At 39.0% G+C, this 21868-nt stretch overlaps 1 protein-coding gene across 16 annotated transcripts in view; it reads right to left on the reverse strand.

Annotated features, from left to right (window-relative positions):
* Window positions 1-21868, reverse strand: part of DMD (dystrophin) — a 745980-nt gene that overhangs the window by 78133 nt on the left and 645979 nt on the right. For 4 of the 16 annotated variants that reach the window (XM_061349403.1, XM_061349406.1, XM_061349402.1 and 1 more), the window contains exon 1: window positions 6104-6259. The exons of 11 other annotated variants lie outside the window; for them this stretch is intronic. In XM_061349403.1, coding sequence (XP_061205387.1) covers window positions 6104-6123 — 20 coding nt within the window. In that variant the 5' untranslated portion in view covers window positions 6124-6259. Of the gene's footprint in view, window positions 1-6103; window positions 6260-12260; window positions 12980-21868 lie in introns of those variants that run through there. One more of the 16 variants, XM_061349398.1, reaches the window with a different exon arrangement.

The raw sequence follows: 21868 nt of genomic DNA on the forward strand, positions 1-21868 counted from the left end.
CCTATGTGTTCCATGCTTTGCCACATGGTCCTTTCAGTCCAAAGATCTGCACTAAAATCCCTATACAACAGTCCACTGATCCACCACCAGCTTACACCACTTTTCGGGCCCATGCGTTCCAGCCCCCTTATCGGTGGTCTCTTTTAGCAAAGACTATTGCTGCTCCTCTTGCTCCCTGGGACTCCCAGGCCCTTGCCCTTTTCCTGCAGGTCCCCATACCATGTCAGGAGGCAAGAGCTGTTGGGAAGCCAGGGAAAAGCTAAAGTGGGGTTATGAAACGCTGCACTATGACTAGAATGTAAATTGGACAGTCTCTGCATTGAGGCTAGCAGTCTTCAGCTTTGCAACACAACATACTGCCAAAAGACATGCAGTGTGAGAAAGCCAACAAATGAAGTGTTAACAGGCGTAGTAGCAACTCATGTCTCCTAAGGTTACACATTTTATGTTTGGGGTTTTTTTAATGACAATATAGCTAACATGATCATGTTTCCATTAACGTAGAAAACGTAGAAAACTTGAAAGAAAATTATCTTGTAGCAAATAAAGTCCTGTCCATTCAGAATTCAGCTACATTAAATTTTTTTACTCAACAGTGAGTATTCATTAAAAAAATAGATCTGGAAAGTTTATGTAGCACACAGTTGCTGTCAATCACATTTGCATTTTCCGTACTTAAGATATCCTAGTTCCAACAACACACATCATTTGGAGAGCAGGACCTGGTCCACAGCACTGCGGATCTCCTGAAGCACACACCTTCCAGCTCCAAGAGAATGAACCACAACCTAGCCATCAGCTGAATGAATGCACCTGTACTCCCAACTGTGTGTTGGAAGACTAGTACAATCAGGTTGGTTTAGATAACAAACAGCCCTTGAGGTCTTTTTGAGGCAGTGATATTCACAAGTATACCTTTACCCTTCACATGCTAAGACCGGTAAAAATTTCAATTAATCACTTCAACAGCACCCCTACTCAAGGGAAAATCATGACATATTTTCTCACTATGATTTAATTTTGGTCTTAAAAGACAAGCCATTTGTTTCATTCATGTGAATACTGGCCTAGTAACCTCTGCGTGTTCAGTAGCTTACTATGTATAATATTTCCAGATTTTGCTCTGTAACTGCAAGAAAGAATGAAAGGGATCACAAGCACTAAGCATAAGGCAAACATGCTGCCTTAGCGCTGCCCTAGTTGAGCATATGCTTTTAAACAAACCCTGTCTCATCAGCCTCAGCATCCCCTCCCATTCCTAATTCCTACTGCGTCTGAAGGCAGTGAAAGGGGGAGGAGGACACTAGAAGAACAAAGCAATCTTGGTTTTCGCTCTGGTAAAAGAAAGAAAAAAGCATCCTGCAAAGGGAGGTGGATTTACTCACTCAGAAATCTCAGCCCAGCTTCTTTTCTTAAATGCAGAAACAGGGTAGCTTCAAGTGGAAACCTGTGGTTCTGAGCTACCTGCACCTGAGCTCCTGCATTTCCTATCACACTCGGCATGGGCAGCTTCTGCAGAGAAAATGTAGCAGCAGCAGCTTTTGCCATCGTTTTTCATATTTTGAAGAAAAACAGGAGGAGTTTCATTTGCACACTGAGTCCCTAAAAAATTTGGCTACCTAAAGCCTCTGCTTATATAACAGCAGCCCAAAGGCAAAGAGGAAGAGAGCATACTTATCACAGAAGAACCCTGTAGACAGAGATGTCAGGATTTGGATGAACAGACTGCAGACTCAAATAAATATTCAAACCCACAGACCTTGGACTGCAGTTTGTTCGTTCCCAGTGTCAGCCCCAGATCAGCAGTTCCACAGGCATGAGCCTGGCTGCCCTGGCTTGCTTCCCCATGGACAGGCAGCCCCAGAAGCAGGGGATATTTGAACAGCAACTGTCCCAAGGTTTGTATGCCAAATCCAGCAGTAAAAGTGAGGAAAAGCACTTACATACCCCTGAACCTCTGAAAATTTCTTTATGAGACTAGCTTGGCAACCCCAGATTGTTCTTTGGTGAACCAGAGCACTTCAGACTCCATAGCGGTTAACCTGGTAGCCTTCAAAGGCACAGATTCCCCATTAAAATATTTAAAAACCATTAGATTATCTGGTAAAGATCTATCTATACAGGATTACGGACTCCCATGCTGTGTTGGACAGAAGAACACAAGGATAATCTTAAACGCAGAAATCTATTATGGCTAGTCACTAATCAACATCACACAGATGAGTAATTTATTTTTATTTTCATTTTTTATGGTAAGGACTAACCATTTATCCATGGATTTAGTGTGCATGGCTTAAGCTTATGGCATTTACTAATCCTCCTGAAACTACATAAATGCTTTTCCTAAGATCTTGTAAATAACATTTCCACTGCCAAAGAAACATTGGACTCCAACTGTTTTCAGATATTTTTAATACTAGTAACCCCAAACCACTATGTGGACTGCTTTTCTTTCACAGTATAAAATTAATTATCATGGAGATGTACATTTTGTAAGGAACTATTTGCTTTATCTGCAAGTGACAAGAGTTTGCAGGGCACATACCTTTCCCGTCTATTCCCTCTTTTATTTATAAACTTAGTTGCAACTTAGAGGAAATACCTCCTTCTTCAGGCTATAAAAGTTAAGTCAGTAGGGAACCAGAGTCTTGCCCTCATCACCTTCCCAGCTCTGATTACCCATGGAGCAGAGTGACCCGCATCCAGCTGGTCTGTAGCAGACGCAGTGATGGACTGGTGCGCCGTCAGTATACCTCTGCACCCTTGCAAATGAAGACAAGGGTTTTCAAGGGAACTGAGCCTTGATCACTGTGATTTCTGAAGAGGCTGGGTGCCCACACAGAGCCAGGGCAGCTTTTGCTGGTACTTTACATGCAGAACAGAAGGCTGCTGCTATTCTGCTCCAGCTAAAAAGGTGCTTGCCTCTCAACTGAATGTTTTCAGCTCAGAAAATCATCAACGATTCTGCACACCAGGGCAGCTCCAGGAAAGGTTAGATTCCATTGAGGCTATTCTTCATAAGCCTCTTTGCCATTTTCAAAGGCCATTTAATTGTGAGCTTTGGGGTTGGACCAGTGGGGGAGGATTTGTGTGTATGCCCTTATTGTGAACACAGTCTGAAGTGAAATGCCAGCTCAGCAGTTTCAGGCAGCCTCAACCACACTTGGGAATGCTGTAGCATCCTTAATAGATCTGCAGCAAAGCATCTGCCAGAGTTTCAAACTCCGGTGAACAAGGCCCTTTACAGCTTGCAAGTCAGAAAGACAGGAAAAGTGTAGTGCAAGACATCTTGACTAAAAGCAGCTAAAGCAGGGTGAGAATATACAGAGAACTAGTACTCAAGATGCTTTTCCAATGAACCATCAACATAAAAAGACATCAGTGCACACAGCCAATAGTTTTGAAATATTGCACAAGCTCAGAGGATACAGTTTTCAATTTGGCTCTACATTTAGGTCAAATAAATTGATCACTAGCTTTTAAATCATGGACATTCTGCAACAAATAAAAATGCAAGTAAGCTCACGTGCTGTATTTCCCTCTTTCTCATCTGACTTAAGCTACAAAGGTGGAAAGGAAATTAAAACCAGGGCCTGAAAAGGAGAACAGCAGCAATAAGGATGACACCTAGGTGCTGGTGTGACTGGCACGCTAAATACACTGATAATTCAGTGGGATGAAAGCAAAGTCTTCACTTAATACATGCTTTGGGAACTGCGGGACCACTTCATTAAAGGATGATTATATTATATTAGAAGGGATAATTTTTATGTGGGGAATTCTGTCACACTATGCCGCGTGAACTCCACTGTTCCTGCCAACGGCAGAGATTTGTCTCTCATCACTGTCGGTTGAGCCAATAACACAGGATTGAAAACCTGACATCAAGAGATGATATCCTAACAGGCTAGATGATTTACAGTTCCCTTGTTATAACTTGATCAGTTTAGACAAAATACAGTTGCTTATCTTCCTTCCTTTTATACTAGTTCTGAGCAACACCAACTGCAGGGGGAGTGGAAGGCAGTGAAGGCAGTGTTCCCTCCACCACCCAAATTCCTGCACAAATTCCCCCTCTAAACATTCTTGCACAAGAAAGTGAAACATTTGCAAACCTTTTAACTGTTTCTGATTGCAACTTTTTTTCCTTTTTTTTTTTTTTTTCCTTTCTAATATATATCTAGGATTCAGCCTCGTGTATTGACTGCTCAGATACAGAATCTAGAATTTTAGGCTGCAACTGCAGAGCCCTTTTTTAAACTTTTACATCCTTCCTCACTGGTGATACCAGAGCCCCTTACCCTTTATTAGAAAATGTGACATGAACTAGATGTGCATGTGCATAGAATAAGAAATTCTATCAGGCAGCAGTAAATAGTTACATACACTTATGAAAACAACCAAATTACAGTACTTTACAAAGCACTGAACTGAACCATTTTCAAACAACACTATTTACATTACCTCTCACCTGGCTTTGAGATGAAGAAAATGTTATTCCAGCCACCTTATGACTGTTGTCAAAAAGCCAAAATAAACATGATGGAGTTGTTTGGATTTTACTAAACTAACCCAAACACAATTGGAATTGTTTGCATGAATAGACACTACCAATCATTTGAAAGAGAAACGTTTTCAACAGTAGATGACACTGACTGCAAGGATGACCTAACAGTTGTCTTTTTACAGTGTTTCATTAATTCCTTAGATAAAACAAGTTACTGTTATGGAAAGTATCATCAGTGTGAAAAGGTGGCACTTCTTTGAGCTTTACAAAGGACTACTGTTTTCATCTGTAAATCTAGAGAATACTGATCTGTGAAGAGATTATTTCTGTTTAATTCAAGGATCACTGTCTTTTCAGCAGGAATTTGACTTCAGCATGTTTTATTGGCTTCGTCAAGATTTATCAGACTGCTGAAGGGAGGCACCAATACATATTAAAGTTTCTTGCCGATACTGGAAATGAATAGTAGTAGAAGGGCAAATATCAACTACCAAGTACTGAGTAGCAACTCTTTTTTCTCCCCTTGATGTTAAACATATATTTGTACACCCTGTCGGGGGCAAAGACTCCAGCCCAGCGGCTAAGGCTTGGTGACCTCCCCCCACCCCCGCCCCCTCAGCTGTCATTCTCCACTGATCTATTTGCTTTTCAAATCCTATCCTCTCCACTTCTGCCAAAGCAATTTCACTGCAGGGTCTTGTCAAATCCAGGCTCAAACAGTGATGGCTTCAAACAATTCCTTAGCCCCGAAAGGTCAGAGATCCTACACAGAACCATGTTTCTTGGTTTCTCAGCATACCCCTGCAAAAAAACTGCTGCACTTCTCAGCCCAACTTTAGCTGAGGTGGGGGCCGGGGATGCTGCTGGTGGCCCAGACTGCGAGGTATTTTATAATAACTATTAAAAGGCAATATAGTGCACCGTGTAACAAGAAATATAGCATCTGTAATGCAATAGCCCAGAGGAAACTCCCTCCCAGTTTCTTCTGCTATTATTTCTAAGCATGACATTGCCGGGAAGAGTAACACATTTCTACGCACGTCTGTTCTCGGGAATTCCGCTGAAGTTCACGCTTCAACCAAGCTACAGCACACGCTATGTGCTGCGCAGGTACGGTTGGTTTTACAGCACTGCGTTTCCCTCCAGAACCTGAGGGGCGGTGAGAACCGCCAGCTCCCGTCCCGCCGGCGCCGCGGGCACCAGCCCCTCCGGCACAACCGCTACCCGGGGGGCTCGCCCTGCCCTGCCCTGCCCCGCCCCGCCCGGGCTCCTGTGTGTGCGATCGCGCTCCTACGCGTTCCAACTAGACACATCCCGCGCGGAACTACGGCCTCCCGAGAGGGAACGGGCGCTCAATTAAACGCCGTTTCGAGTTCCCACGAGAAACCGGGCAACGCGTTGACTTTTCCAGTGGCACGAACGCCAGGTACTGCCGCTCCGCAGCACGGTCACTGAAGACGACGGGTACGCGCCACGCTACTCCCCGCCTACCGGGACCACTACGAGCTCTCGACTCCAGCACCTGAGAGCCCCGGAGCCCCCCACCCGCCCGTCCCCGCCGGCACCTGCCGCCCCGCGTCCCCCGCAGCCCCTCACCCCTTGAGCTGCTCCCTCATGGCGGCGACTGCTCGGCGGCCCGGCCAAGACAGAACCAGCACGACCGCGCAGCCCCGCCGCCCAGCGCCACTGCAGCCGCCCCGCCGGGAGGGCGGGCAGGAGGGATGGAGGGAGAGAAGAGGCGGTGCTCCCCCGCCCCGCTCCGCCCCGGTGCCGCCCCGAGCAGCACTCCTTCATCCCCGGCGGGTGAGGGGGCATCTCGGCCCTTTTTCTGTGTTCACGCAGGCTGGGGTGGCTTTTCTAGCGGCCTGAGGAAGGCCTCCCCGGGCTTACTGTGTTGTTTTTTTTTTTTTTCGGGGGTGTGTGTTTGCTCCCGTGGGGAGCTGGGTGTGCTCCGAGGCTGTAAGTCGGTTCGCCTTCAGCGGACTTGGGAAGGAAACTTAGACTGAAATAGGAAACGAAGCTGGGATGAATTTGAAAGGGGCTTTCACCTGTCTTTTTGTCTTGCAGCTGTTAATTTCGGCGCTTAAAACGCTGAGTGGTTTATTTGTGAGTGAAATCAGGTAGTCTCATTTCGGAGGGCTTGTCGTGGCCACGCGGGGAAGGACGGATGAGCTGCTCCCCTGGAATTGCCAGAGCAGAAGGAGCTCCCGCCGAGTAACTGGCTCAACGCTTCTGTGTATTAATTCCTGCTTGATATTCAGTACACAAAGGAGAGCTAACAATCTCGTTTTAGTGCCACAAGCATTCCAAATCAGGGCAGCGGGTCTCCTTTTGAGCAAGCTTTACATCTCTGTCCTTTATTCATTAAAATAACCCTGCCTAGAGAACTGAGTCCTTCATGCAGCTAAATGGTCTTTCAAGACTTACAGATTGTGCAGTCCTGGTGAAGCCACCCAAAAAAGGTGCCTTTCAGATGTACACAAAACCTCTTTAATTTTACACTGGGAAGACACGGGCAGAGAAGTTGAGGAAATTCATCTCTCCCATAGCTTCTATACCAAAGGAGAACCCAAAGATTGCTTTCCTTTTACACAGATGTCTGTACCTACTGAACTTGGTGGGTTTTGTCATATGTAACAGGATATTTAGGGCTCGCCTTAATGCTCCAGGTAGCTATGTCACATGCATTTTAGGTAAAGCTCAACAAGCAGTTCAAGGAAAGCCCACATTGTTTTTCTAGAAGCATTAAAAGTGTAAGATGCTCAAGTTTCAGCCCCTTAGGCCCTAAAATGCAAATATAAAACTTAATGGAATTAAATGTTAAATTCCCATAATTTAATTTAAAAGGCCTAATTCACAGTTTTCAGTTACCTTGGATCTACAACTCTACCCACATGGAAGGAAAAAGAGGATTCATTTTTGTGTAAACAGAAATCACAACATTAAAATTCAGTAAACTGAGAATTTTATATTTACTTCAGTGGAGCTGTGACAGGCTCACTGTTTTGAGGTGACTGAGCTGGCTGCAGGCTGTCAGTTGTGTTACACCAACAACCCCACCTTTCCCCATCTGTAGCTAAATTTTAGGAAGTGGGAGAGCTCTCTTTAAGCCTTTAGAAAAGGAATTTTAGCACATTACTCATAAGAAACCTCATGGCCTATCATAAGGAGAGAGCAGCTGCCAGTGTCACACAAGGGGACTTGGGGTAGTTGGAAACCTGCTGTTTCATGGCAAAAATGCTTTGTTTTCCTTTGAGAAGTGTCCAGTACTGATACCCCCGATACACATTCCTGCAATTTTCACTGTTTCTGGAATTGCCTGGTCTGCCTTAACAGAAGGTTGGTGCTGCTATTATCACGTTGGTCTTCTTTCCCATACAATAGTGCCAAGTAGTAAGAATTTAAAAACCAGTCTGAATTTCTCATACTTTGCATAATCTTCTTTCTCCTTGAGTTACAAATAAAGCATTGTATTCAATTAGACTCACAGCAGGTGAAAACCCCAATTAGTGAATCCATTTTCTTGGCTTTTTTCCCCTACCTTACACCCACACACCACTTTCTTTTTTACCTCTTTAAAAAAGAAAAAAAAACCAATAAAGGGGAACTCTGAGTCATTACTCAATTGAAAAGCAAATTAACCCTTTGATCTCCCAAATCAAACTATTACCTGCTTATGAACATCCACGGGAAAACAAGATTTTTAAGGATTAAGGGATGAAGGCCTATGAACTTTATGATTTGATTTTATGAAAAAAATCTATTTAATAAAGTTCTGATTGTTGTCTCCAAATTTACAAAAGCTTTTAGCTGTTTTGATTGACCTCAAAATTGTATTTTTGCTGTATAATGCACTCAAGTAATACCACTCTTAATCCAACTTACTTCTAAACTACCCATAATTTATTATAAAAAAACATTTTGTTTGCAGTGTAAATGGTTTCTGTATTTGGCATTTGTACCTGAAGCCAGTCTTTATGCCATACTTAATTTTAAGCCATTTATTTGATAAAAGAGAGTCTTCCTGTAGAAAATAAACCAGGATTACAGAGCAAGCAGAATTTTAATTCCCTAAGGTACTTTTCTTATCCAAGGGCTATTCAGCCAACTTGTGCACCTACACAGAGACCTTAATCAAAAGGAGAACGGTGTCTATTTCTTTTATGCTATAGGTTTGTCTTGAACTGTATCTAATCAAGGTAACTGTCTCTTTGATATTTAACACCACCAGGTACTTAAAGGGAATCACAGCCCCCTAATAAATAAGTAATACCCCCAAACTCTTTCAGGAAAAAATAAAAATAGATGAAAGTGGATGCGCAGGCTGTCTGCAGTCCAAATGGTTACTGGAATCTGTGTATTTGAGAAACCTAATTTTTCAGTTTTAATATATTCTTTTCAGAATGTTGTCCCTTTTTCTACAAGGAAAGAGCCACAGACATACACATATTGAAAATAATAATATGAACATAAAATAACTGACTTCTAAACAGAAATTCTTGAGTATAAATCTTCACAAGTTTTACGTAAGTTAGCATCACTGCTCCATGTTACGGGCAGATACGGAAATCCAAACACAGAAATGGGTAGGGACTTGCCTAAAACCGCTCAGTAGGGTAGACATTAAGGGTACAAGCTTGCTTCTAAGTTTAGCACTTTATGGGTTAGAAAACTAGTGAGTAATTTCTTTAGTTTTACTGTCATTGAAAGTGAAGATACAACATTTTTATGTTAAATAAGTAAGTCTTGCTTTCATAGTCATGTAAAGTGCGTAGTTCTCCTTCTAAGTGTGGCTTTACTATTTCTTAGTTATCTGTGTAGTGGATTAGCAAGCACTTCCCTTGCATGTAAGAAGATGTTGTGGTGCTCTGTGTTGGGCTGGCTAATCTGTTATGCTGTTTGAGTCTATTTTCTTTTTCTTGGTATAAATAAATACTCAGAATCACTTGGGAAAGTAGGATGACACTTTTCTGGATCATCTGTCTTAAATATGCTCCAGGGGCTGACACCTCCAGCATTTTTTTCTGGTATTTGTTGATAGCTCTCTCAGAAGAGCCAAGAAGAGAATACTGGTTTGGATGCTGCTGGTTTGGGGTTCTTTTTGGCTGTTTGCACATTACTACTGGAAGCACATTAAAATACTGTAAATGCAATGAAGAAAATGGTTTTGAAATTCTGCATTCATTTTCCCCAACATTGTAAATTAAAGACCTATTGAAACATTCATAGGTTCTGTATACTTATAATCAGTTACATCATGAGAAAGTTGGTGAAGGAGCATACCACTTTCTGTCTGAGGGAAACCCAACCTGTCTCCTGTATTACAGAGCTTGCAGCAATTTAATGCACAGTGTGGAATGTACTGATGATACACAGCACATGTGACAGGAATGTATCTGTTCCTTGCAACCACTGCATTCCTTTAGGCTGTACTTCCTTTTACTACAGTAAAGACACCTGATTGAAAGTGAAATGTTAGTCATCCTACGAGTTTAGGATAACGGAGCCTCAGGAGCAGTCTCTGTGTGCCTTGTGTTGTGCTGCATTGCATGCTGTTGATAAAGGATGAATTAGAGGGTGCCTGTCATTTTGGATATATTAGATATACATAGCTAATACATATTCATCCTGCTGAAATCTTGGAAAGACTAATTTGCAGAGGCTACCTTTAATTTTAAGCTGATAGTGACAATTTAGACATGTTGCAGTAGAAAAGTGTTTGTTCAATCTCGACTGCCAGGTGTATGACCCTGAAAAGAGGAACAGAGTGAGACTAAGTAAGATTACATGCATCGCTGGATGCAATGGATAGCATATCACAGTTCCACGAGCACTATGAGTTCTTCAGACACACACCTGTAAATACCAAAAGCTCTTTTTTACCCTCTATACAAACCCACAAGAAATAAAGAAAATTAAGAAAGGAATAACCCCTACTCTTCCTGGATGAAGAGGAACTGGTGTGTGAATAGTCCCAAGAATGGCAAGACCAAGAAGAAAAATGCTCGCAAAATGTTAGATAACTGAAAGTGTTAAAAACCCCTCTGCATTAAAGCTTTTGGACAGCCAACCAAAAGAAAAAAAACTATAAAAAAAGGCTTAAAACTACCAGCAGAAAACTTAAGCCAAGCAAAACTTCTTCCTGATCTTTGCAATATACAAATAAGACTTGAAAAATAATAATTATACTATAGTAAATTCTTGGTTTGAGGAATCTGTATTGGCAAAATGAATAGTTATTATTTCAGGGAGCAAGGTTGAATAAAAATGCAGACTAACAAGGATAAATTAAACAAAACAATGAAGGCAAACTCCATTTCTTACTTCTCTTTGTGTGCCCAGTTAGAAATAAATGACTGTTTTACCTCCTGGGGGATTAAAGTAAGCAGGATTTCATAAACTCTCTTGCTAACTGACTCTCTTTTCACCTCAAAATCTTCATTTCCATGCATAAAATTATGTGTCACAAACACAAAAGCTGGCTTCCCAAATTATTAACTTCTCTACTGTTCGCTATAAATGTATAGGTCTCAAAACCAAGAAACTGTATCTTGCAGTCCTACTTTGCTTAGGGTCCAGAAAACCTGATGTTAGCTACCAGTCAGTATATGTACATTCCTCGTCCCTCAGAAGCAGCCCTCTCTTCCAAAGGCTTCCACAGACATTAAAGGAGAAGCATGCCTTCCTTTTTTACTAACTTACTTTTTGGTTGCATTCTGCAACACATGTATTTCTGAGTCTATAAAATCTAATTTTTTTATGACTAATATCATACAAGCATAAAAGTTTTCCTTTCACTAAGGACATTTTTTTCAAATGCAAATATTATCTTGAAGAGAAAATACTCATTTGGGAAAAAAGGCTACATAGATCATGCTGGCTTACATACTGGCATGTTCCAATGATAAGGCTTCACTTAGGAGAAAGAAAGAGAAATCTATTGCATTTTATGACAGCTATATGCAGGCAAGTTCCCAATCAGACCACTAGCTTAGCAGCCTTTACACTTCTGAATGAATACATTCATTTTTTTATCTCTGTATTTTAGCAACAGATTCTTTGAACCTGTTATATTTACCATAATGTTTCCTAAATGATTATAATATACTACACATAACATTATAATATATAATTGTAACAACAAGAGGCCTTGCCTATTTTTATGTACAAACTAGGCTTTTCCATCATCTTCCTTAACATGCTGAAGCTAGCAAATATGATGAATTTGAGTTCTACCTCAACCTTTTTCCTAGATTGGACTATGCAGAGCCCTGATGTGAGAAAGGGTTTGATTTAATTCCCTGGTAAATCAAACTTGCATTGATTTAGTTTCAAAACTGGAGAGTCTTTAGGTTCTCCCAATATTCTGGTGTAAATATGAGCAAAGCTTAGTCTTCCTGCATAGCACTGCTTTGCTCTGTCTTCCTAAATGTCTTATGTGGGGATCCAGAAATCAGATGAAAGTGAAGCACTGCACTTAGGGAAAGAACCAGCCCAGAGAATTTAGGGGCAGGAGGGAGCAGCTACACCTAACTAACCTCACCAGTAGTTCCACCAGGCTAAATCCTTCATCTGATCCAGGTGACATTTCTCATGGTTCATTTGCATGGAAATGCAGCTTCAGGATCAGGGTTGTGCAGCTATTCCTGAACTGAGGTCAGACTTGGTAACGGAAAAAAAAATCTGAAAAGGAAAAGTTGCTGGTTTCACTTTTCTGAAATCAAAATTTGTATTTTGTTTCAAAACAATAGTCTATGAAATAATGTCCTTTATTTTAGCTGCAAAATGAGGCAATTGTTCATATGGCTCTGGCAGTGCCTTTTAATGGCAAGAGGCAATAGTGTCATCTTGTCCATGGCAAAGAATGATAATTAGTGTTTATAGATACAGTCATCTGAAACAAATACAGACATACAGATTCCCACATTAACTAGTGCTTCCAGAGATGGATGGCTCAATACCAGCTACAACACAGCCATGTCCTAGGGCACAGATTTTATTTTATTCTAATTGAATCTAAATGTATGTTAGCACTTAAATACTTCAGTAAAGAGGAATAAAAGGAATTTTGAGGTAAGGTAAAGATTATTTCCTAGGTAAAGTGTAAGGAAAGAATTTAATTCAAGTCTTCTGTGGCATGTTCAAGCATTTTGACTTTGGCACATGCTTCACATAATTCCAGACAGCTTCTGGTCTTTCCGTTCGCTTAATATGATTCTTCCTAACAAAGTAGTCCTCCCATTTTTTTGCATTTTGGTATCTTTGTGTAGCTCCTTCTATTTCTGGCACAATAGCTGGCAGTTAATTCAGGAAAGAATCCTGTGGATTCTAGCATTTAATAGAACTCAATGTCTAGGTATACTTTCAGTATTTCATACATCTGAACTGAGCTAAACCTCTCATGGTACATCTCAGTGAGGCTTCAAATTGCTTTCAATTCTGTTGGCATACCTGCATTCAGTTCTGTGCTCTCTGTTATTAAACAGAAAATAGAATCTTGTAATAAAAGAATAAACCTGCAAAATGAAGATTCCCTTTCTAGCAACACAGCCAAATTCACTGTGAAAAACTTGCAAGGAAAATCAGGGATGCCGTGTCTACACAAAGTGCCTTGATTTATGACCAGAAGTACATAGATGACATTTAAGATCTACCATAGTCCATTATTAAATCAAGTACAATGGTGATCGTGTGGAGCTCAAAATCAGCCAAAATAGTTATTTTCTTTCTATATTAAACATTTTATTTTTCTACATTGAGCTAATCAATTTCCAAATTTCTATTTGAAACTACTTTTATTTTTTTAATCTTAAACAAACTGCTTTCAAAAAGCAATCTAAACCCTGAACAATCCTCACAGCTCTAAAATATTAAAGATTTAAACATTAGCTATGGCCCATATTAACTTTCTTAGATCCCTGCTGCTACATCATACTTCCTTGAACACATTATCAGAAATGTCAGCCTACAGTCCTACCATATCAACATCTTCAGCTTTTTCTAAAGTAGTCCAGACTTAAAAGAGAAAATTCTTACTCCTATGACTAAATGGAGTTACCCGAATTTATCATCTCCCTCACTACAGGACACAGAAGGCTAGATTGTTTGAAAAGATCCAAATACCTAATTTTACATTATCAGTCATAAGAAACATTGCAGTTTTTGTCACCTTCCTTTGAAGGAAAAAGAAAAATATATTATTCAACCATTTGCATCTACACAGTACATTACAAATGCAGAGCATTCACAGGACCCAAACCATTTGTTTATTTAATAGTGTCCACAACTTGGAATTTTATGCTGGAATAAATTTAATAGACATAGATAATGTATTACCTTCTATGCAGAAGACAATTTTCTGAGTGGCTACAAAGTCAGAAAGAAGGATCATTTAAACTTCCACCTCCTGTCTCAGAAAACATTATAACTGTTTTGAGCATTCACCCCTAATCCCAGAAAAACAAAACCAGTCTGTTATATTAAGAAAATATGGTATTTTAAATTACCATTCTTCTCTCCAGGTAAATAACTTTCCTTCTATTAATGTCAACAGCTCTGGTTTAAAGTTGCCAGATTTAGAATCAAATGCCATTTTGCGTACAATTATCACCTCTTTGATTAATGTCTTTACACTACTGGGCATCAGCCAAGGGAATATAAAAAAGGCAAACCGCCTTCAAGCTTATATTTTAAATAAAAACTGGGTTAAGATATGTAGTGTCTAAAAATTTTTGTACTTCAGTATAAAACATTAAAATTCTCATCAGTATATGGAAATTAATCTCTTGTTATTTTTCCAGTTTTGCTGCTGCAGTTGCTTTTCACTCTCATTCTTAAAAATCTAGTGTAATTATTCTTGAAATTATTATCCGTCCACCCATGTCCTTCAATTTGTTTTGTTTTAGGGTAACTAACAGACCAAATAGTTTATTAAGGATAAAAATAATTTTGCAAAGATCTGTAGAAGCTGAAAGCCTAAGAATTTTGCCAAATAGAGCACAAGCAGGGAGTGAAGGATTAGACCCCATCTCATCCACAGGTTTTTTTCAAACTAATGAATTTAATACTGAACTAAAACCTTTCAAGAGTTTTGGTTTTAGCAGCTTGCCATAGTGAGCATTCATTTGGCTTTATTCTAAGAATTACAATTTAGGAATCAAAGACAAATTTCTTTCTTGCTCATGAGTCAGGTATCATTATTAGAAGTCTTCCATTTCCCCAAAGGCCAAATATCTATATATATATATATTTATTTTTTTTTACTTCATGCTATATTACCTTTTTTCCTGATAATTTTCATAGTATACCTTACTTCACTAAGGCTAGCGTGCATTTTAAAATTTTAAAGGGGATTATATGCAATGAAAATGATTATTTGGTGATGACAAAGTGTACTCTATTGGGTCAGAAATAAAGAAAGTGACTGGTTTTGATAGTTATGTCCATGACAACATTATACCTAAAATGTGCTAGCAATTTGGAGAGTACAAGGACAGTGGGACTAGGCCTATGCTGCCATTTAATTAGTCTATGAAATAGCCAAGAGAGATAAACTCTCCCAATGTGACAATATTTTGGTTATTTTTACTTTCTAGTGGCATGTTATTTTAGACCTACACTGCTATGCATGTCTGTGCTGAGAATAATAGTCATCTCTTGGTCAAATAATCCCACAATGACTCTTGTTCTTATTGCCGAGAGGTGGACCACTGTACGGCAGACTGGCCATGGTACTCCTTTACATCCCTCTTAGTGTTCCTGTGGACCCAAGGCATAATCTTATTAATTTGTTTTTTCACAAATCGTCTGATCTAATGTGGGAGTTATTGCAGCCAAACCACTGCAACAAATGCAATATCTTTTTTGAAACTAGTTGGGCCTGTCCCTGCAGAACGAACCCATCACATTAAATGGCGAAAACATCTCCCTCCACTGGGGGAAACAGAAGAGTTCCAGATCAGTTGAAACCCCTGTGATTTAAATGTCATGCAGTAGACTATGATGTGCTAGATCCCCAGGTTTGTTTGATGAGCCTACCAAAGAAATTAGCTGGCAATTAAAATAATAATTTTTAAGTAGAGGATTTTCTATCCAGAAAGAAAGGGATTTGATAAAACCAAGTCACTGTCAGTGAAGAGCAGCCATATCATAATTTATTTTACAGTGTGCTGAATGCTCTATATGCAATTTCCAAAGTTTGCAGCAAATTTTCAAGGAAAAAAACAACTATTATTTTTATTCAAAATCTTTGTAAGCACAATTGTTGACAGAATTAACTAATTGAAGAATCACTTCAAATGCATACCAGCAGAGCAGCTGGCCTCTAATGGCATTTCTTTCTTGAAGTTTCATTATCTACAAAATAATAGGTTTAGGTAACAATCTCTATAAGAAAGTGGGAAAAGGTAGGACTTTGAAGAATACTCATCTGCTCTCTGAGACACCTCTGTATTCACATACATACATCATCTTGCCATGCTGTAACCTGCAGAAGCGCAGTGTGCAAGGAAAATGCTCTAACCTTTTAGTGCACTGCATACCACATACTGAGCTGAATTTGCTTCCAAACAAAATTCTGGCTGCATTCCTTAGCAAGTACAGGTTGTTCTCACACTGGCAGACTATCCCATTTTCTCACTTAAAAAAAAATTGATGGATATTTAATTTCATAGGTTTGCTTGTTCCTAGATGGGCACACTTTATATAAATCAGTTCCAGCCACCAACTCCAGCACTGCAAAAGGCAGTTCTTATTTTCCCAATTTAGGTCATTATGCTAAAATTATATTTTTCTCTACTTTGTCTTTTAGTGCAATTTGCAATTAAGAGGATAATTTAACATACCCTTTACAGAACAATTTCAGTGCCTGTTCTATAGCTTTTCTAACTCAAAATTTAATTAAGTGCTCATTTTGACATTACATAATTTGTGAGAAATCTAGCAACAGACTTCAGTGAATACAAGATAAAGCACACTGACAGAGAAAAATACCTATTCATAAGCAATGCATTATTCTTACATATTGTGTAAATATTACTAGTTTTATTTATGCCTTTTTTATAGATATGGTTTGGTCTGATCAGACTGACCACAATTATAGGGAATTTGAATAGCAATGTAAGTACTAAATTACTAAAAGCACTACAGCACCAACCTTGGATTGTTGCAGGTACGTGAGACCAGAACTGAGAATGCTATTTCCAAGGAACTCAAGTTTATTTCATTGACAAAATAAGTTTTTGGTCTTTACTGGGGCATAAATCATAGATTCATAGAGTATCTCAGGTTGGAAGGGACCGATAAGGATCATCAAGACGAACTCGACATGCAACTTTGCATTTTCCATATAATAGACACTATACGCAATTCACTCATAAAGGCATAATAAAGCTCTAAAGTGAGGAGTTTATGTAGAACAAGGAGAACACTAAGATTAATGGCATTTTCTGTCAGCCAGTATTTTAACCTAAAAGGATCACCTGGTCAATCTCTTACATTGTGTAAATTAAAAAAAGAGAACAGCTACACTTTTACAGGCATAGGAATGACAGAACGGTGGACAGAGGGAGTGGTGGGTATACGGTACAGTATCTCCCACCTGGTATATCATCTGTCTACTGGTGGGCGTGTTGAAATAAATAAATGATCAAAAGTAATCTAAATAATAAAAAAGATGAGGTTTTGAAAATAAAATAAGACTTTATAACACAAGCAATATGAAAGCAGCAAGATTATTAAAATGCAAAATCTTATTTATTATACATTAGGTAGATCAAAGCTTCTCAGTGATAACAAGGCACTGATCGGGGTTGCCACCTGTTTAGTCTCACCTGCAATGGAAATCTGCTAGTTAAAGCTGTGTAAAGTTTGTCAGTACATATTACAGTTATGAACAGTTTATACGAAAAAAAAAATCACTTATTTTGCTGAAGATCTTTACTCATTATTCATCAGCACATATGTTCCTTTCATAGTAAATACAAAAATGAAATTCTGCACAATTCAGGATGGCTTTTGAAACAAAAAAAGAAATTGCTGGTAAATGCTCTTACTTGAGACACATCACGTAATTCTTTGAGATAGTGTTAAAAAGACCTGTACAGTATAAAATTAGAAGCTGTTTGAGCTGTGGTTTTGGACTGCTCAGCTGAAGTCAGAGAGAAAATATTTTGACAAACATTATCCAGGAAAACTAAATTTCTAGAGAATAGGGCAGGCGGCAGTTTTCTAGATTTTTTTGGGTTGGTTGTCTCATTTGTCTAACTTCTTCACAAAGAAGAGCAAAGCTTTGACTTAAAGAAAGTGTGTGTGCAGATGTCTAACAATTATTGTGAGGATCTAATAAAGAAAGAATTCAGTAAAGTTGAAAATATGCAAGATGCAACAAGGCAAGGCAAGGCAAGGCAGTGATGATCTTTGTCAATGTCCTTGCTGCAGAACTGGAAAAACAGATGAGCAGAATTTCAGTCTGAAGATATCAGAGCAATATTGGGCTTTCAGGACTTTGGATATTGGTAGGAGATAAACTTATGCATAAAGGAAGGAAAAAGGGAGAGTGAGTAAGGGTCACAAAAATCTACTTAAAGTCAGTGGTAGTTTAATTTGGGTTTATAAAATTGGGGGGAAAAAAGTGATGTACTTTAAAAACCACACATACCAAGGAATTGTTCAGGAGGTCCCCAGGTGATATAAATGCAAGCCATTGAACAAAAACAGTGTTGGGACTGACACAGGACTCCCTTTGCCTGACTCGATCCAAACAAGTTGCCCAGAGTTGTGGATGCCCCACCCCCAGCAGTTTTCAAGGCCAGGCTAGATGGTGCTTTGAGCAGCCTGGTTTAGTGTGAGGTGTCCCTGCCCATGGCAGGGGGGTTGGAACTAGATGATCTTAGTGTCCTTTCCATTCCAAACCATTCTATGATTCTGTGATTCTATGAAGAGGACTGTTGTGAGATGATGTGGGCATACCCATGCAAAAGAGTTTGATAAAAGTCTCACACTGACGATTTTCTACTCCTTATTTCTAGAATAGTGCACAAATGCCCCAGAGCGAAGCAGCATGGAGGATTTTCACTTGGTTTTCTCAAGAGAAAACTGTACAGATAGATTTGCGTTTTGCCAGCAGCAAATGTTTGTTCCACAGTACTTTGGGCACTGATGTGAGAAAATGTGATACATGAGAGGAAATTATGAGAGCCAGATTCTGATCCCTCTTACACTGCTAAAAATAAGAAGTAATTTGCTGAAATCAATGAGCGTATCTCTGAATCCAAGCAAGCTCCTTTCAGTGCAGAACTTAAATTTGCAGACTTCTGAGAGTAAGTCAGGTGGGAGCCTAAACTGCCTCCACTATAACTTGGATTCCCCTGCAGGTTCTTCTGCTCAAGATTATTAGAGAGTGATGAAATAGTTATTTCTCCCTCAAACAGGAAGCAAAAGAAGAAATAATAGAATATGAAAGCAAGAACTTATATGGAATGTCCATATTAGTAAAGATTTCCCTTTTTTTGTGCTATAGAACAATTAAAATCGTGATTAATAAGGAATGTACAGAAGAAACACTGGTCAAATATGAAGATACAGAACATTGCCTGCAACTGAACAGTCTGCTAAGTGTTTTAAATTGTTCGGTAATGTTACAGTAGTACTAAAAGAATAAGCATTTCCATTAACAGGCAGTATTTAAACAAAAAAATAAGGTGAGTGCACCTATTGCCAGGAAGATAATCTGTTGGTGCATTTTGTTTATGCTTCTAGTGATGGTTTATGTCAAAATAGCTCAGTTCAGAAGTCCAAAGTTCAAACCACTATTTGGAAATAGTGGTGAGTAACAAACCTTTGGGAATATTTTTTTTTACCTCTAATTTTCGAGTGATTCTTAAAGTGAAGTACAGTGATAAAATGTGCTTTTCAACACCTGGGTCTTAGTGGCTAGAACGCTCTCAGTGGCAGAAGACTGGAAGAAAATTCCTTCTCAGCACTGAAGTAAAATTTCAAGATTACTTGATTCCAAATTACTTGTACTAAAAGTTTATAGATGGAGAAATAAATGTGTGGTTTAGGCTTAGTAGTTCTAACTCTTGCTTTTTACTTTTTATTCCTGCAATCATAGAAAATTCCAGCTACAAAATACATAGTCTGTTACTCTCAGGAAAACAGCCGCAAACCACTTATTTGTACTCTACATTGGAACTGGGTATGATTTTGAAGAAAATTAATACATGACACAGAAAGTTGAGGATATTTGTTTGCTTGCTTCTGCTTCCAGAGTTCACTCTTTAGAAGGGAAATCTGCAACTAGTATAACATATCTGAAATTTATACTTAAGAGGTGCATCTCCTGTATTTCTAGACCAAATGCATAACAGCTTCAGTAGCTTTATCAAGGACACTCATAAGCAGAAAGTATACATACATATATTTTGGGAAACACAGCATTTATCTATTTTGGATAAACAAGAAACTGGCAATTTCCTCTCATTTGCCACAACACTGCTCAAGTGTCTGTTCCTGAATGAATGCAATCTGGAATGGAAAATAGTAATCTATCACTGATCCTTCCCAGAAATGGCCCCTCTGCCTGTCATTATTACAAAAAATCAAGACTATAAACCCCTTCAACTTAAAGTAAATCTTTCTAATGTTATAGTTCAAAGTTTGTAAAGAGCTAATAATCTAAAAATATCTACAAAGTTGATTTTTAAAAAGGTAGGTTATTTATATGGTGATTGTAAGATTCAGCACTGCAAGAAACTAGTATTGAATTTAGTCAGATTTACAAAGAAGCTTGCTTAGACAGAATGCTAGGCACAAAACCTTTTAGTTAAATGAAAAGTAAAATCCAGATTCAGTGCAAATTACTGAGTTTTTATGATGCTTCATTTCACCACTGACTTTATCTGTGAAGATGATATGGCAAAATTCTGCAAAATATTACAGTTCAGTATGTAAGTATCTTCACTGCAGTAGGGGATGGAAATTTAGAAGAGAGAAAATGAACTTCTGTAACATGCTGAATCTCGCAGAAAGCATCTGACAAGCAGCAAATAAGGAAAAAAGTGAGTGAATCAGCAAGGAGAGATATTAACTTGACCTAACAAAAAGGTGCTTCTGTAAAAGAAAGAAAAATAAGTGGTTGAACAAATGAACAGATATGTAGATATTTCCAAACCTCAGGGTTACAATAATCCCCTTCTGTGTTGAAGCCTTCTAAGTGCCAAGCACCAAAAGTAAACCCACCACGGACAGATTTTAGTTAAGCTGAGAGCGATTTCTCTCAGAGTTGTGTGTATATACATACATATAAACCACTTTTAAGGGGTTTACAGTTTTGTGGGTCTCACTAGCTGAAGAATTAATACTACAAGGGAAAGTACTAGGAAGGCAATCACTGTATGAAAATGTGCCCTATTTATTAAAATACAGGAATATCTTACATGGAATGGATTATATACCCAGCTTTTGTGATGCACTAAAGTGTGTTTACTTGTTAAAGACTCTTATCCACAAAAATCTACAAAATTAAGTATTTCAAAAAGACGAAGAGGAAAGAAGGAACCTTCCTGTGCCAGATTAAAACCCAGAGACATAATGCTAGAGAACATTCAGTTACTGCCGATCTGTGCCTGTTACTGAATAAGCCGGGTACGTCAAATTAAAACAGTAGTACTTCTACTGACCTCACCCTGTCATCATATAATTTCCTTAATGTTTTTCGTCTTGCTTTTCTTTTCTTAACCCCTCTCTCTCTGCACACAAAATATTTGTTTCTAGAGGACAATTATTGCTTCTCCTTTATTGATTGCATGGTTTCACAGAAGACCTATGCAAACAGGATGCCTCAGGGTATATTTAGGAAGTCACCTTTTCCAATAAAGGAATTGGAGTGTACTCATAATCTACCTTGGTTTACCTTAGCGGGAGCACCCTCTTCTTCTCAACTCTAAATTCTGGCAGACAAGATGATACTTGAATATTGTTTCACTAGGGATGATTTATACAACTTAGATTGCAATTCCTGAGGGGAGAAAATAACAAGAATATATAAATAGCATCATTTAAACACCAAAACTAGTAGTGAGCAGATGCACACTCCACTGCATGCGTCTTTTACAGATTCTCAGCAGAATCTGTTACTTGGTACATATTCTTGAGTAGAAGTGACAGACTTCATATAAAACTGTACTGTTGAGCAGCAGGCTGGCAATGCATAAACGTTGCTCAGGAAGTTAGATATACACAGCTGTGGAGATTTTTGAAATTCAGCCTCTGTCCTGAAAAACAAATACCTTGCAAAACCTAAAAAGTCTAGAACGGTGACATTCAAATGAATATAATAATTTTACCTGAAATATATGGGTT

The sequence above is a fragment of the Neopsephotus bourkii genome, unplaced genomic scaffold (assembly GCF_033783945.1).
Source record: "Neopsephotus bourkii isolate Nb327-2 ecotype Australia unplaced genomic scaffold, CSIRO-AGI_Nbou_v1 NB_414, whole genome shotgun sequence".
NCBI classification, from domain to species: domain Eukaryota; kingdom Metazoa; phylum Chordata; class Aves; order Psittaciformes; family Psittacidae; genus Neopsephotus; species Neopsephotus bourkii.